The following is a 15796-nucleotide window of genomic DNA, read 5'->3' on the forward strand; positions in this document are numbered from 1 at the left end:
TGAGGACTGGGTTGAGAAACACTGCACGCCATTTGATATTTATTTTCATGACGTCACCTGAAGAACAGGAAATCTTCCAACCCCCGAGTCCAAAATCAATATGGGACCCGTTTAGATTTAATTTGTTCAATCTTTGAGTATTAACCAATAATTGCTCTCGCTCTCTCTCTCTCTCTCTCTCTCTGTGTGGTGTCAGTCTACTGCAGGGCACCCAATTAGAGTTTAATAATCTAATTAAAGTGGAATAGCCACATCGCGTCATTGTTTTCTAATGGGAGGTGCTCGGTTTTATCCCCAGTAATTAACACGCACGGCGCTTTTAATAGGATTTTAACTTGCGATCTTAATGTCACTTCTCAGAAGGAAGGTGTGGCCCCGGTGGGGGCTCAGGTGGCGGTAGTAATTTAAGGCAGTGGTTCTCAACCTTTTGGGGGTCCTGGACCCCCTGCGTATTTTTGATCTACCCTGAGGACCCCTCCACCTGATTTTGGGGGAGGGGGTTGCAATTTGATAGAAACAGTAGAAACTGCATTTTAAATTGCATTATAGCATTGATTCACTCTTTGGGGCAAAAATAAGAGCTTTCAGTTGTAACTTAGATATAGTTAACAAAACAGAATTCTTATGCAGTAACTTTCAGATATATGTAACAACACAGAATATGTATTCAGTAACTTTCAGATATATGTAACAAAACAGAATATGTATTCAGTAACTTTCAGATATATGTAACAAAACAGAATATGTATTCAGTAACTTTCAGATATATGTAACAAAACAGAATATGTATTCAGTAACTTTCAGATATATGTAACAAAACAGAATATGTATTCAGTAACTTTCAGATATATGTAACAACAGAATTTTGATGCAGTAACTTTTAACAATGCAAACGGGAGCGAGATCTCTTATTAAAATACAATAAATGACACTTGTGAAACAGATGTAATTAGAGAAAAAAGTCCTGTTACCCTTTATAGTTTAGGTAGATAAAGGTCTCAGTCACATTAGAGTAAAACAATCCTATTTCTATAAATGTCATAGGATCTTTTTTTTTTAAAAGATATTTCATTTTCACGGACCCCTTGCAATTACACCACGGACCACTAGGGGTCCGCGGACCCCCGGTTGAGAAACACTGGCTTAAGGGAACGTTCCGCCATTTACAAACTCGGCAGCTGCGAGACACGAGCCGCGCCGGCGTGACTCGATTCTTCTCCGCGAGACGGTTCATTCATGTTTCTGTACCCCGGGAGTCGCGGCGGGAGGGAGCGAGCGCTTGATCGAGAACGCGCCTGGGCAAATCGTGTCGACTCCCCCCGTCCCCCGGCATCGCCCCGCCCACCGGCCCGCCCCTCTCATGACGTCACGGCGAGGCTATATATCGGAGCGCCTGGCCGCTCGGCAGGCCCGGGCATGGCAAAGCGCTTGTGAGCCGCGCCGCAGTACCGAGCAGAACCGACGTCGAAGCCGAGGGCAGAGCACCGACGAGCCGGGGAGGATTTACGAACCCGCCCAAGCCCGCTCGTCCCCATGGATACCGGTTGCTTCGCCGCCGTCAATCCGGATATGTTCAAGCCCTGCTCCGAACGGGGACCCCCGCAACAAGGCGGCGTCCCCCCCGTTAAAACCAGCCGCACTAAGCCGGAGCAGAGCAAGCCGGAGCTCGCCCAGGTGGTGACGGACTCCCGGACGGGGAGACGCTACAGCAAAGGGAAGCTTCTGGGAAAGGTACGGCTTCCACATCAGCGGCGCTTTCACGGTAGCTGGCGGGCGGGAGTCCCATGTGTTGGGGGGGGGGCCACGTCTGACTTCTGCTGCTCGGGGGTCTTCTTGTTATGGGGGGGGGGTGTTGTGAGAGACTCGGCGTTTCTTGCTTAATTTGACTAATAAACGCCGTTAGTGGCCACAGGTGAGCGTGCCCGGCGCGGGGACTAGGCAACGACCTCGTGGCGCCAGATGACCCGACTCTTCCCCAGCTGTTCGCTGCGCGTCACCGCCGAATGGACGCAAGGTGTGACCGGGGCGCCGGTCCTGTCCCGGTCCTGTCCCGGTCCAGCCCCGGTCCTGTACCGGTCCTTCCCCGATATTTCAACACACACACACACGCTGTGATTTAATAGTGGTGATTTTTACCCCCTCCCCACCCTCCGTATTTACCCCCCCCCCCCCATGGCAAGTGAATTAAGAAGCGCTAACTGCGACACGGTGCGCATCCGCGACGGAACACGGGCGCGTTGTCTGCGAGACATCATTAAAAAAAAAAAAGAAAAGGAAAAACGCGATTGCGACGCGCGCGCCGTGCCGGGAAACACTGTATCAACACGCGGCACGTCATCGGTATGTTCGGCTTTAGCAGCCACCCGGGTCCTTTCTCTGCTGCCTGCCGCATAGATTAGGGACGTCTCGTCAGTTTTCACGGTTAATGAATGCGGTCGCCCCCACCCCCCCCACCCCCGTCTGCCTCGTCCGAGTCCATGCATCCATCCATCCATCCATCCATCCATCCATGCATCTCATCCATCCATCCTCCCCAGAGTCGTCAAGCAATAATCGTATCCACGTCGTTGATGACCAGAGATAAATCTGCAAAGAGAGATTTGCTTTGCCATCTCGGGATCAATGATCCCGTGAGAGGATTATTTCTCTTTTACATTTATTTCCAGCGTCTTGTCAGAGCCCTCGAGCCAAAAAAACCAATGATATATATATATATATATATCCATTTACGTGTCACATTGCATCTTAATTAAAGCCACACAGCTGACTAAAATGGGTGTTGCGTAATGGCCTTTTAGATGGGATCCCTTGGACCGGTCATTTCCCATGCGATGGTCACTTAAAACCCTTTTGTCTGCCTGCCAGACTAGCAGAGCAGGCTTGTCTTTTTTTCCTTCTTCTTCTTCTTCTTTGGTCCTTGCACGGCTATTGATCCAGGGATCCCTTGAGGCCTGTGATTGATGGGCGTTGCAAGTTTACAACCTGATGCACATATAAATGCCCAGTCTGTCTGTGGGTCTGTTTTGTTCTCCCTCAAGGGTGGCTTTGCACGATGCTACGAAATGACAGACCTTACCAGCAACAAAATGTACGCTGTGAAGGTGATTCCACAGAACAGGGTGTCCAAGCCGCATCAGAGGGAAAAGGTACTTGATCCTCATCGCAGTGTTTTGCATCAAGGCCGTTTTTTGTCAGATTCCACGCATTCCTTGGGTGGCTTATGTGATTACCATGGCCTCCATAGCCTATTGTTTGCACACTATTGTATTGTCCATTTTCTTGACAGATCACAAACGAAATTGAGCTCCACAAAACCTTGTCGCACAAACATGTGGTGAAGTTCTCCCATCATTTTGAAGACCAAGACAACATCTATATATTCCTCGAGCTCTGCAGTCGAAAGGTAAGACCACAGCCCCACTGAATAAGCAATGAGACATCCTTTTAGGTTCGTGACCTGCTTTGTATACTGCTCCAGAGTGCAGCCCACGTGATTTAGGGGAATTTCGAATATGTTTTCTGATGGCCAAGTTGCCATTAATTGTAGATAGGATCTCGGTGCACCCATATTGTTTCAGTACTAGACTATAGCCCGCATGTGACTTCCTTTTAGGTTCATGACCTGCTTTGTATACTGCTCCATAGTGCAGCCCACATGTTTTAGGGGAATTTTGAACGTTTTCTGATGGCCAAGTTGCCATTAATTGTAGATAGGATCTCGGTGCACGCCATCTAAATTGTGCCTACGTTACCATTGCTCTATAATTGTGTGTGTGTGTGTGTGTGTATGTGTGTGTGTGTGTGTGTGTGTGGCAGCCTAGTACACCCCCACTGATGGCACAAGAGTTGACAATACTCTCATTTCCCTGTTTTTACAGTCCTTGGCACACATTTGGAAGGCAAGGCACACACTGACAGAGCCAGAAGTTCGCTACTACCTCCGACAGATAATATCAGGCCTCAAATACCTACATAACAGGGGTATCCTGCACAGAGATCTCAAACTAGGTATGCATTTGTGTGCGAGTGTGTATGAGGGAGTGAGATTGGGAAAGTACCACGAGTTTGTCTTGAGTGAAGGTTGTAGTAATGTCATACGTCTGAATTCCACACACACAAGCCACTCTGGTTTTCAGCCTGCCGGACAGTTATCTGTGGAATGCTGACCGGACAAATGTCTTTGTCTCTCAGGCAACTTCTTTGTCAATGAGAACATGGAGCTACGGCTAGGAGACTTTGGCCTCGCAGCTAAGCTGGAGACAGTCGAGCAGAGGAAGAAGTGAGTCTTCTTAAAAACGTCCCCTATGGAAATGCTATCCATTTGAGAGGAAAAAAAAGTGGCTTCAAATCTTTTTTTTTTTTTTTAATATATTATAATGCAGTCACAGAAAGTTGAATCGGTTCATCTGGACACGTTTACTGAGAGAAACGTTTCGTCATCATCTAAGTGACCTCTTCAGTCTCAACTGGCTGCAGGTGTCCCCCCACCTGTTGTTTCTCTCGATAAACGTGTCCAGATGACCTGATACAACTTTATGCGATTTCCTTATCTGGATTATTGAGCATATATATATATATATATATATATATATATATATATATATATATATATATATGCAACACAGTGGGAATATCCATATCATCAATGTCATGGTTCAGAAAAAAAGGCAGGAATTCTTCCTAATTCTTCATAGCTTCTAAGTGTCCAAATATTACGACGGGGTGGTCTTTGGATAAAGGGTTTTTTTTTTTTAAATTGTATTCAATGTAGAGAAATCCGAGGCGGTCCAATTAATCTTTTTCAAAAGGGTCTATTCTAATTGGCTTAACGTACCTCAGACCCAGTGGTCGTCGAGGTTTTGATGTACGTTAAGCCCGTTATGGTAACTTTTAGAATAGATTAATATAAGTGCCCTGTAACAATGCTTCTCTTCGAGCAGTAGGCCCCTATAGATGGATTACACCACTCAACTAAAATGCACACTTGGAGCATTTTGGTCTCGTAACTGCTTATTGGCGTGTTTGCGTAAGGCATAACCCACTAAAACCATTACATCGGTCCCTAATCGTCTTCATACCTCCAAGGTGCACCCCAATTTCAGCTACGCAGCCCAACCTGTGGCCCTGCAGGTAGCAACTTACTGTTGCAGATTTCTAGATACCTGCTCGCCACTTCGCCAAACACCGCTCATCTATAATGGATTGCCATTTATAAGGTGAAAGGAAGAAACGGAAGCTGCATCATTTAACTGTCAACTAAACTGTCTATCAAGCAAGACATTCATTAAAAGTTCAGTGACTTTTGGGGCGTCCGGGTGGCTTGGCGCTCTATTCTGCTGCCTACCAGCACGGGGTCGGTTTGAATCCCCGTGTTGCCTCCAGCTCCCTACAGACACAACTGGCTGTGTCTGTGGGTGGGAAGCCGGATGTGGGTATGTGTCCTGGTCGCTGCACTAGCGCCTCCTCTGGTTGGTCGGGGCACCTGTTGAGGGGGAACTGGGGGGAATAGCGTGATCCTCCCACGCGCTACGTCCCCCTGGTGAAACTCCTCACCGTCGGGTGAAAAGAAGCGGCTGGCGACTCCACATGTATGGGAGGAGGCGTGTGGTAGTCTGCAGCCCTCCCCGGGTCGGCAGAGGGGGTGGAGCAGCGACCGGCACGACTTGGGGGGGGGGGGGGGGTTCAGTGATTTTTGAGGTTTAGAATAACTTTTTTTTGTTTTTTTTTCCTTGTAGAACAATTTGTGGGACCCCTAACTACCTGGCGCCCGAGGTGCTCAACAGACACGGGCATGGCACAGAGTCTGACGTCTGGTCCCTAGGCTGTGTGATGTGAGTCGACTTGCCTTACCTCGATGATATCGTGCTGTTTGCTTTGCGGTGTCACGCTTAAAATAACATTTACTTTGGCGGTTTGACACGTTGAAGTGAGTTGGGCTTTGACTTGTACGGCAACGTGTTTGAAGTAATGAAAGTAGCGCAAATGCTGCTTCCCCCCCCCTGCAAATAGGTTTAATTTCAACAAGGCCATTAATTATTACTGGAATTTAAAAAAGTGTATTACTGATGTGATAATGCACGTCTCTGTCGCTCAGATTTGGAAGAAAATTACCGCGCCGCCTTATTGCATTGACCCTCGAGCGGAGTACGACTATTTATCTTCTTCAGGTACACGCTGATGTGCGGCAACCCTCCCTTCGAGACTCTAGACCTGAAGGAGACCTATAAGTGCATAAAGGAGGTTCGGTACAACATGCCCTCCAATGTTTCCCCCACTGCCCAGAAACTCATTTCTGGCATCCTGCAGAAGAACCCTAGCGACAGACTGAGCCTGGACCAGATCCTGAACCACGACTTCTTCTCCAAGGTATGTAAAACCCACGCCAGAATTATGACGGCTATGAAACATTTAACATAGCGTCTATATTTAAGGCTTCATGTCAAAATGGCAAAATTATAACCCTAGCGCTCAAATGTTGGATGTAAAAAATTAATTACCCCGTTTCACACACGTGCTTGAGCCTTAATTCGGGGGCGCCGCTTGACATGTTGGGACCGAACTATGGCAGATTCTTGCCGGTTTTATAACCTGTACTGAGGAGTCCCCGTTCGCTTTCCAAATCCTTGTTTGTCATCATTCGACACAGAAGTCCTTCGCCTCTTTAATGGGGGCGCTCGCGTTGTGATGACTCATCTTCGTCATGGATGTCATGTATTATTTGCAGCGCGGCTGGCTCGGAGTAATGGGCTCGCTCCTTCCCGGAGCAGTGACCGTCGCTGCAGTGGGGAGCAGGAATGTGCCCTGCTCCTAAACCGCTGTGGTCTCTCCGCTCCTCCTTTTTTTAATACTCTTATTTTCACTCACTGTTTGCCCTCCCCCCCTTCTCTCCCTCCCCAATTCCCTCTGTTCATCATCAGGGCTTCACCCCTGATAAGCTGCCGCCCAGCAGCTGTGTGATGGTGCCAGAGCTCCACCCGCCCAGCCCTGCCAAGAAATTCTTCACAAAGGTGGCCAAGAGTCTGTTTGGCAAGAAGAAAGCTAAAGGTAAGCTGACTAGAGGTTTAGGTCATCCACTCTGAAACCATTTGGAGTTATTTTGTCTTATCTCGGGAATGGAGAGGTACCGTTTTAATGAAAGGACTACCGCCGCCGTGCGTCTCGACAAACCCAAAGCGTTTCGCTTTAGCTGCTCGTGAGAAACCCAAGTGCTGGAATGTCTCTATTTTATTTATCTCCCCCCCCCCCCCCAGCTGATTTTTAATTTTGTTCTTGTTTTTGCAGTGGAGAAAATCCCATGTGAGGAGAAAGATGACAAAGACCTCTCTAAACTGGTGTCGGGGATTGTTAAATCCTCCATCAACCGTCAGATCAGCTACAAAACAGTGGGACCCAATGAGGTGCGGCGCTTTTCTCGACTTTTGCTAGAAAGGTTAAGGGAAATTCATGCCGGACTTTATTTAAAGATAATGATAATAATAATATTAATGATAATACATTATCGGGCACCTTACAGAACATTTATTTCAATTAAAGGAGGCTAATTGCTCATCAGTTTGATATCTTATTGGCTCCTAGAACCAAAATGCACCCCCACAAAGGCTTTTAGGGAGCAAATCGATAGTCGCTTGCTTTTAGCATATTTACACAGAAACGAGGTGTTAAAAAAAAATGTATTTTCCTCTCAGATTTCCGTGTTCCATTTTGAAAATGTCAAGGTTATAACTGGGCTGAGCTGTAACATTGAAATAGTTGGGTGTCACTCGGGTTTGATACCCGTGTGGAGGAGGGGGGGAAAAAAAATGTGTTGTCATATGAAATGGGCTCCTGTCGTCGTTCTTGTGTAGGCGCCCTCCACCACCGGGCAGCTGGTCAGCTCGGTCCCCTTGGAACAGACTCCTGCTGAGGAGGAATCCAGGAAGTCCATCTCCCGCTCCTTCAAGGGCACCATGGCCAGCAGCGCTGAACGTAGGTTAAACTGCAATGCTTTGGATTGTTTTGCTGGGGTTTTTTGTTTTTTTTCTGTTGTGGAAAAGCAAACGTCTCCAGCATGATCTGAACCAATTTGTCTGCTCGGTCTGAAAGCCACTTTTTAAACTCCCTGTACTCGCTGGTGGTAACTCTGCATATTTGATTTGCGTCACATTTGTTATACTTGCGACGTGGACGTTTATGGTGAGTTCTTATCTGCTCACGGTGGTGGTTTTGGCACTCCTGCCTCTCCGTTTTCCCTGTGACTTGTCCGTCTTTCTTCACCTGACCCCCCCTGCATTCAACGGCTTCTCTGCAAGATCGCTCCTCATTGTTTGTAATTCTTTTCTGCTTTCTGTCTCCCTGTAGCATGCGAGGATGTCCTGACCCCCGCCTCTGTGACTGAATTGGCCCTGAAAGTTCTCAGTAGCTGTCTGGCCACCATGCCCTCAGGTAGGCAAGCTGGAAGCCCCGGCCCTACACCACGAATCACACAGCTATTTAAATATGTGCAGCTTTTACCGTCGTTAAAGAAAAGAGTGCAATACTTATTTATATAAAAATGTGTTCTTCATTGAAGGAGAACGTAGTTTATTAAGAAATGCTTGGGGGGGGGGGTCCCTACAGACACAATTGGCCGTGTCTGCGGGTAGGAAGCCGGATGTGGGTATGTGTCCTGGCCGCTGCACTAGCGCCTCCTCTGGTCAGTTGCCGGGGGGGGGGGGATGCGCTACGTCCCCCTGGCAAAACTCCTGTCAGGTGAAAAGAAGCGACTGGTGACTCAACATGTATGGGAGGAGGCATGTGGTAGTCTGCAGCCCTCCGCGGATTGGAGGAGGGGGTGGAGCAGCGACCGGGACGGCTCAGAAGAGTGGGGTAATTGGCCGGATACAATTGGGGGGGGGGGGGGATTTTTTCTTCGCTGAAGGAGAACGTAGTTTATTAAGACATGTATTTGGCGGGCTGTGCCAGACGGATCCGGTCTATTGGTGAAAACTTGCTCTGTGATTTAGTCTTCCACAGCTTGTAGTGTTGTCCTATGCTTAATGAACAAACTTCAGACGGGACTAGAGAGGGATGACGTTGGCTACAAATTACCGCAGATGAAGGCATTTATTTCCGTTCTTAAGCAGTCTCTAATGATTTTTTTTTTCTTTCTAGCAACGCAATAGTTATGTAATTTGGGTCTCTCCAAGGAGAGCTTTAGACAAACCATCCCAAAATTGGATTGCAAAAAAAGTACAGCCGGTAGCATGAGCACTTGGGGCCAAAGCCTGGCTTTAGTAATGGCCGGCAAGTTGAATCTGTTTTTTTTTTTTTTTTTGCCTCAACCTCAAGTTATGAACGCAGACGCTGAGCATTCATCCCTTCATTTGACGTTGGGTTATGCTGGTTCATTTTAACTCGTCCTACTTCATCAATTCTCCAATTTGTTTAATCATAATTGAATGAATCGGCTTATCGTTCCTCAGCCATTTTCTTTTTTATCTTGACTATTTGCCGACTTGATCTGAGTATTTTACCTAAGATTATTGATCTTACATTCATAAGTTCTTTCTCTGGTAATATACAAGCCAATATACTTAAAAAAAATTAATTTTTTGTTGTTATTATGTGCTCTAGCCAATCAAGATTCAAATCGGTCTCTATTTCCCAAAGTTCCCAGCATGTCCTGTACTGTGTATACTGACTTATCATCATTTAACAAATTGCACTGCATTTTTAAACAGCAGGTGGTTGTTTTCCTTCTTTCAGCCACCAGAAATCCTCCCTGTCTGTCCAGACCTCAGACGTTCTTGTGGGTGTCTAAGTGGGTTGACTACTCCAACAAATATGGCTTTGGCTACCAGCTGTCCAACCGCAGCGTCGGCGTGCTCTTCAATGAGGGAACACACCTGAGTCTTTGTGACCAGCGCAAGTAAGGACCCCCCATGGCGAGCTTTGGCATCGACGTGGTATTTTTCTAACCACATCAACTGTGCTAATGAACTTCAGGATGTTGGATTTGATGTGACTCATGGGCCGTCTGTCCAGCATGCTACTTTAACGTAGAAGATGCAAACCAGATGAGCTAAAATGTCAAATGGGGGGGGGGGGGGGGTGAATCCTCAATATGGTAAAGGTTGTCCAACTTTCATGAGATTGAAACATTTACACATTTATTAAGAGATTATGGTTATGGTGGCGGTTTTCCAATATCCCCTGTGGTAATACTATATACTCTAATGTTTTTCTTTAACATGTCTTTGATAATGTACTCAAGTTTTGCTCAAGACGACTGCTTAACTGCTTACAACTAATTAATGAAAGTGCACCTGTTTTGCATTAAAATTCTTGACTTTAGAACAGTTCATTTTAAAAGTCCTTTAACACCAACACGGGGGTTGCCGGTTCGAATCCCTGTGTTACCTCCGGCTTGGTCGGGTGTCCCTACAGACAGAATTGGCTGTGTCAGCGGGTGGGATGTGGGTATGTGTCCTGATCGCTGCACTAGTCGGGGTGCCTGTCCAGGGGGGAGGGGGAACTAGGGGGAATGGTGTGATCCTCCCACGCGCTACACCCCCCTGGTGAAACTCCTCACTGTCAGGGGAAAAGTGCTGACTCCACATGTATCCGAGGAGGCATGTGGTAGTCTGCAGCCCTCCCCGGATCGGCAGAGGGGTTGGAGCAGCGACCGGGATGGCTCGGAAAAGTGGGGTAATTGGCCAAGTACAATTGGGGAGGAAATCCAACCATTAAATAAATAAATAAATAAAAGAAAATTCCTCTAACATCTGGATGGACATTGGACCATACAACAGATAGCTGCAGCTGTGCAAAACAAGTCAAAGAAATCATTCAAAATGTGCTATGGATTCTCAGAAACCTGGGTCTTATCAAAAATAAAACTAGTTACCATATTAAAGGAAACACATGGTGGAAATACAGCCGGGAAGATGAATCTAAAACGATTCCTGCGAATGATGGATTGAAAAGAGCTCATACAACTAAGATCAAGAAGGAGCTCCTACAGCTAGCTAGGTGTTCATTCAACAGTTAAAGGTCACTTTAATTAAAGGATTCTTTTTCTTCTTCTCCAAACAGGACGGTCCATTATTGCTTGACCAACAACAAACACTTCACTTTCCAGGCCAGCTCTCTGCCCGAGCAGCTCCGCAGCCAGAAACAAATCGTAGAGCTCATGGCCAACTACATGGAGCAGAACCTCATGGAGGTACAACATCAGCAGAGGTTTAGGGGGGTCACGCTTAGCTAGGCTGACACACTGACTTGGTTAATTTAAGGCAAGCTGATTAGTGTGTGCAATTACTTTGATAATGATTTATCAATTTTGCATATTTATATTTTTAAAGTTAATATTCCAAGGGACTTGTTTATTATGAAATCATTTTTTTATCATTATTATTATTTTCAAGTAAACCAGATATTGAACTTGAACAATACTGATCTGATTTTTTTTTTTCTCTCATCAGGGTGGAGACTTGCATTGTGACGAGCAGACATCTTCCCCTCCTCCTCTCCTGCTTCAGTGGGTGAAGACTGATCATGCTCTACTTATGCTGTTCAATAATGGCACTCTACAGGTAAATAAAGAAATCTTAGATATATTGTCTTTTATTGTCCAATTCTGGGCCACGTCTCACTGGCAGTAGTCGCGATTGTACAGTGACTGTATTATTCCATTATTCCTGATGGTTCACATACCACTTGTGGCTGCACAGGTTCTTAGATTGTCCTTGTCAACGCCCAATGATCGGAATTGAACCTAGTTTTTTGCCACTTACTTGCGTTGTTGTCTCCTGACTAGATCCTTGCTTGTGTTGTAGTAACTCTCAGATGTACGTCGCTTTGGATAAATGCTTCCGCTAAATGAAATTTTAACAATGATGGGCAAATTAAAAATTTCCTCAGATGCTAACAATTGCCAAATCTGGTGATAATAGCAGCAGGTTATACAGCGTTTCTCCTTTATTTCTTACTTTTCAGGTGAACTTCTACACAGACCACACCAAGATCATCCTGTGCAAGTCGTCTGACGGTTCCTACTTGCTCACATACATCAGCCGGGAGCGTGTCTCCTACACATACCTCCTCAGCATGCTGGCTGAGATGGGTTGCGCTTCTGAGCTCCGGCACAGACTTCGGTATGTGGTCCAGCTGCTCCACCACCATGCTGATGCCTGAGGGGGGGCAGCATGATGCCCCCCTCCACCCCCGGGTTGCCTTATTGATGGATGCTTTGGAGGCAACCTGTCTGGTTTACACCTTTCTTATTTTAGCCAGCCTTAGCGGGTGATACGACTCTCAAAAGCTGATGCCTATTAAGTTGATGGGTGGAAGTCGGCTCGACTCTTGGGCAATATACTGTCTGGACTGGTGCCTTGGAGGTAACTGCTTGTCAAACCGATGCCTGGAGGGTTGAGCTACCCTTAATAACGTCAAGCTGTCAGGAAGTCTCCTGTGATGGCAGCCGCTTAAGCCCGTCAGCTAACGCCACAAAGGTATTCACCTAGAAGGTATTGATGCCTAAATAAGGGACAATTAACAGGCTTTTTTTTTTTTTCCTCTCTTTTTAAGCCTGAACTGTGATTGGTTGCCTCACAGACAGATGTATAACTGGTCACCCGAACTTCTAACTTCCTTTTCCTCACTCGCACTCGAACCACTGCTTCTCGGCTGGGTCTTTTCAAAAGTCACCAACCAACCCCGCATCTCTCCACTTCACCTCGTGAGCCGGTGTCCTGCCCATGGTTCCCCAGTGGCGTCTAAACACTAATATTGTCCCATTTGCTTGCAACGGGGGAAAAGGTTGTCTGACTGCTCTGATGCTTTTCGGCGGGGATTTCCCAAAAGTGTCTTTGAGGTGAAGTCATGGTAATGCCGTCGGCTTGCGTCGGAGCTGAGAAAGAACTAGAGAAGATCCTCCCACCCGCGGCTGTTGTCTGGACTCTTTGGACTATGGTGCACACATTTTGAGTTTTTTTTTTTTTTTTTCCTCTGCATATTTTAAGGTGTGAGCCAACTATTAGACATGATCACACCGTGGTCTTGACCTCACATGCACAAAAAAACATTCCTGGCCTTATTCGATGATGATGATGCTAAAAACTCGGAAGAAAGTCATTTGATTCTTCTTTTTTTTTTTTGCTGTCATCACAAGCCTTTTTTTTTTTTTTTTTAATATTAAACTTCACTGATTGGTACACAGTTATACGTAAGGGTTTATGGGAGGAACACAATTTTGCACTATCATCTGTTTTGTAATTTAATTTCGAAGGGGCAGAACTTTTACTTCCACCTGTGGCTGTTTTATTTGCTTTTAACTACATACCAAAATGCCTTTTTTTCCTTTTTTAAATTTCCCTTTTTAAGATTCACGTAGACGACTGTGTGTGCGCCATGCAAGAAAATGTGTTGGTAAACTAGAAAACTCTTGGTTGGAGTTGGGGGGAGGGAGGGAGGGGGGGTAATAAAGTGCCTTTTTAGAGGGATGTGTCTATAGTGCAATAACGGCAGTCTGTGAATGTGAGCGGGGTACAAACAAGGTCGGAGATGAGATTCGGAGGGGAGGGGGGTGTACTTGTTTGTTTTTGGGTTTTTTTTTTTTTACTTGGAGCTGAGTGTAAAAGTATGTAGTATAGCACTATCACTCACTACCTGGTATAAGCTTGTAGAAAACTGGTATCGTAAATGTATAACCCAGTAATATCTACTATGAAAAAGAACCCTGTTGTACTGTACTGTAATCCTCGTTGGTTTACATCGCTTTCCCTGCCCAAAGTTGTGTTCTTAAACTGTGCTTCTGAATGCAAGCATTTCGCACAGTTTTTTTTTTCTTTTGTTTTTTGCTTTTCAGAAAATCCAAAATTGTGAAAGCCATCTACCAATTAAGATTTTTTTTTTTTGTTCCGGGCACATAATGCCCTGATTATTTATTATTTATACTTTTTTATTTATTTGTGTAAAATGTTATGATCTTGACACAAGGAAAAATGTTAAAATCCTGTTCACTTTTTTATGTACTGTATTCGGGGGGTAGTGGCACATGAATAAAGTTTATTGGAAATGAATGTAATTTGTGCGCACACATTTTGGACTCGTGACTATATTGAGGGGCGGCACGGTGGTCAGCGCGGTCGCCTCGCAGCAAGAAGGTCCTGGGGTGCGAACCCCGGGGGTTATCCAACCTTTGGGGGTCATCCTCTGTGTGGAGTTTGCATGTTCTCCCCGTTTCTGCATGGGTTTCCTCCGGGTGCTCCGGTTTCCTCTCGCGGTCCAAAGACATGCAGGTCAGGTGAATCGCCCATACTAAATTGTCCCAAGGTATGAATGTGTTGGCCCTGTGATGGCCTGGCGGCCCCTGTCCAGGGTGTCTCCCCACCTGCCGCCCAGTGGCTGCTGGGATAGGCTCCAGCATCCCACCACCCTGAGAGCAGGATAAGCGGTTTGGTTAATGGATGGATGGACGGGACTATATTGAGTTACTAGTGAGTCAGATTTGATGCAGCTACCACTCCGTGCTGCTGGATTGTAATATCCATGTGAGATGGTGTATACACGAGCATGCAGGAAGCGTGTTGTGGAGCCGACACGTCAAGCACACTCGGATCCCAACAGACCCAAAATGCAGCCCATTAAATGTTCCTATTTCCGTTGCAGTGTGTACGTCTGCATTGACGGGCAATTTCTAGCACGAGACGGCGTTAATGGTTCAAAGGGGATTATCAAAAACTTAATCTGCTTGACTTCGCTGGGCAGATTGGGCAAAGCTGGTAATGAAAGTAAGCACGCGGGACAACTTGCATATAGCCTCATTCATCTCCCAACCAGAAGCTTAAGACTAAATTAAGAAAAAACAAATTCTCCCTGCGGGTCCATGCGAACGTATTGCTGCTCGTGTCGATGGGGGGGCTCCTCGGAAGTGGGCTCGCAAGCCTTCACGCGTCCCCACCCAGGGAAACCAGGCTATAAAATTCAACAACCGACGACTTTTATTCAGTTCTCATCAATAACTTGAACAGTTTGACGTGAACTGACACGCCTCTGCTTATGTTGTACACTTCACGCTACAGTCACCGGACCATTAAAGATTTGGCCCAAATACCTGCTGTTCCTCATAGTGCTGAATGGAGTCGTGGTGGTGGTTGTCAGATGAGGTTTAATTGTTTGTTGAGTAAGTTTTACTGTTACGCCGGCCTTGGACTAGCTGGCAATTGATGTCGGGCAAGTGCTACAACTGATTTGTCAGGACCAGAACTCATTAAGCAGCTGTTTTTCATCAAAACAAGTTGCATTTATTGATTTTAATCATTCATATTACTCCATAGCAAGTGCTGTAGCTCAGCAAAAACAGTTGTGCAACATGTGTGTGATATATATATATATATATATACACATCCATTATCCAACTGCTTATCCTGCTCTCAGGGTCACGGGGGATGCTGGAGCCTATCCCAGCAGTCATTGGGCTGCAGGTGGGGAGACACCCTGGACAGGCCACCAGGCCATATATATACACTCACTGGCCACTTTATTAGGTACACCTTGCTAGTACCGGGTTGGGCCCCCTTTTGCCTTCAGAACTGCCTTAATCCTTCGTGGCATAGATTCAACAAGGTACTGGAAACATTCCTCAGAGAGTTTGGTCCATATTGACATGATAGCATCACGCAGTTGCTGCAGATTTGTCGGCTGCACATCCATGATGCGAATCTCCCGGTCCACCACATCCCAAAGGTGCTCTATTGGATTGAGATCTGGTGACTGTGGAGGCCATTTGAGTACAGTGAACTCATTGTCATGTTCAAGAAACCAGTCTGAGATGATT

The 15796-nt window shown here is 46.2% G+C and overlaps 1 protein-coding gene across 1 annotated transcript; it reads left to right on the forward strand.

Annotated features, from left to right (window-relative positions):
• The first annotated feature begins 1422 nt into the window (after nucleotides 1-1422).
• Nucleotides 1423-13413, forward strand: plk3 (polo-like kinase 3 (Drosophila)). Its single transcript, XM_056293259.1, has 15 exons — nucleotides 1423-1731; nucleotides 3039-3146; nucleotides 3287-3403; nucleotides 3879-4008; nucleotides 4192-4279; nucleotides 5736-5831; nucleotides 6168-6366; nucleotides 6918-7044; nucleotides 7282-7397; nucleotides 7845-7965; nucleotides 8338-8421; nucleotides 9724-9886; nucleotides 11053-11182; nucleotides 11442-11552; nucleotides 11956-13413. Exons 1-15 carry the CDS (start codon nucleotides 1534-1536, stop codon nucleotides 12151-12153), a joined length of 1986 nt encoding a protein of 661 aa, XP_056149234.1. The 5' UTR covers nucleotides 1423-1533; the 3' UTR covers nucleotides 12154-13413.
• Nucleotides 13414-15796: the final 2383 nt, after the last annotated feature.

This window comes from Lampris incognitus, chromosome 14, assembly GCF_029633865.1.
Source record: "Lampris incognitus isolate fLamInc1 chromosome 14, fLamInc1.hap2, whole genome shotgun sequence".
Taxonomy (NCBI): Eukaryota; Metazoa; Chordata; class Actinopteri; order Lampriformes; family Lampridae; genus Lampris; species Lampris incognitus.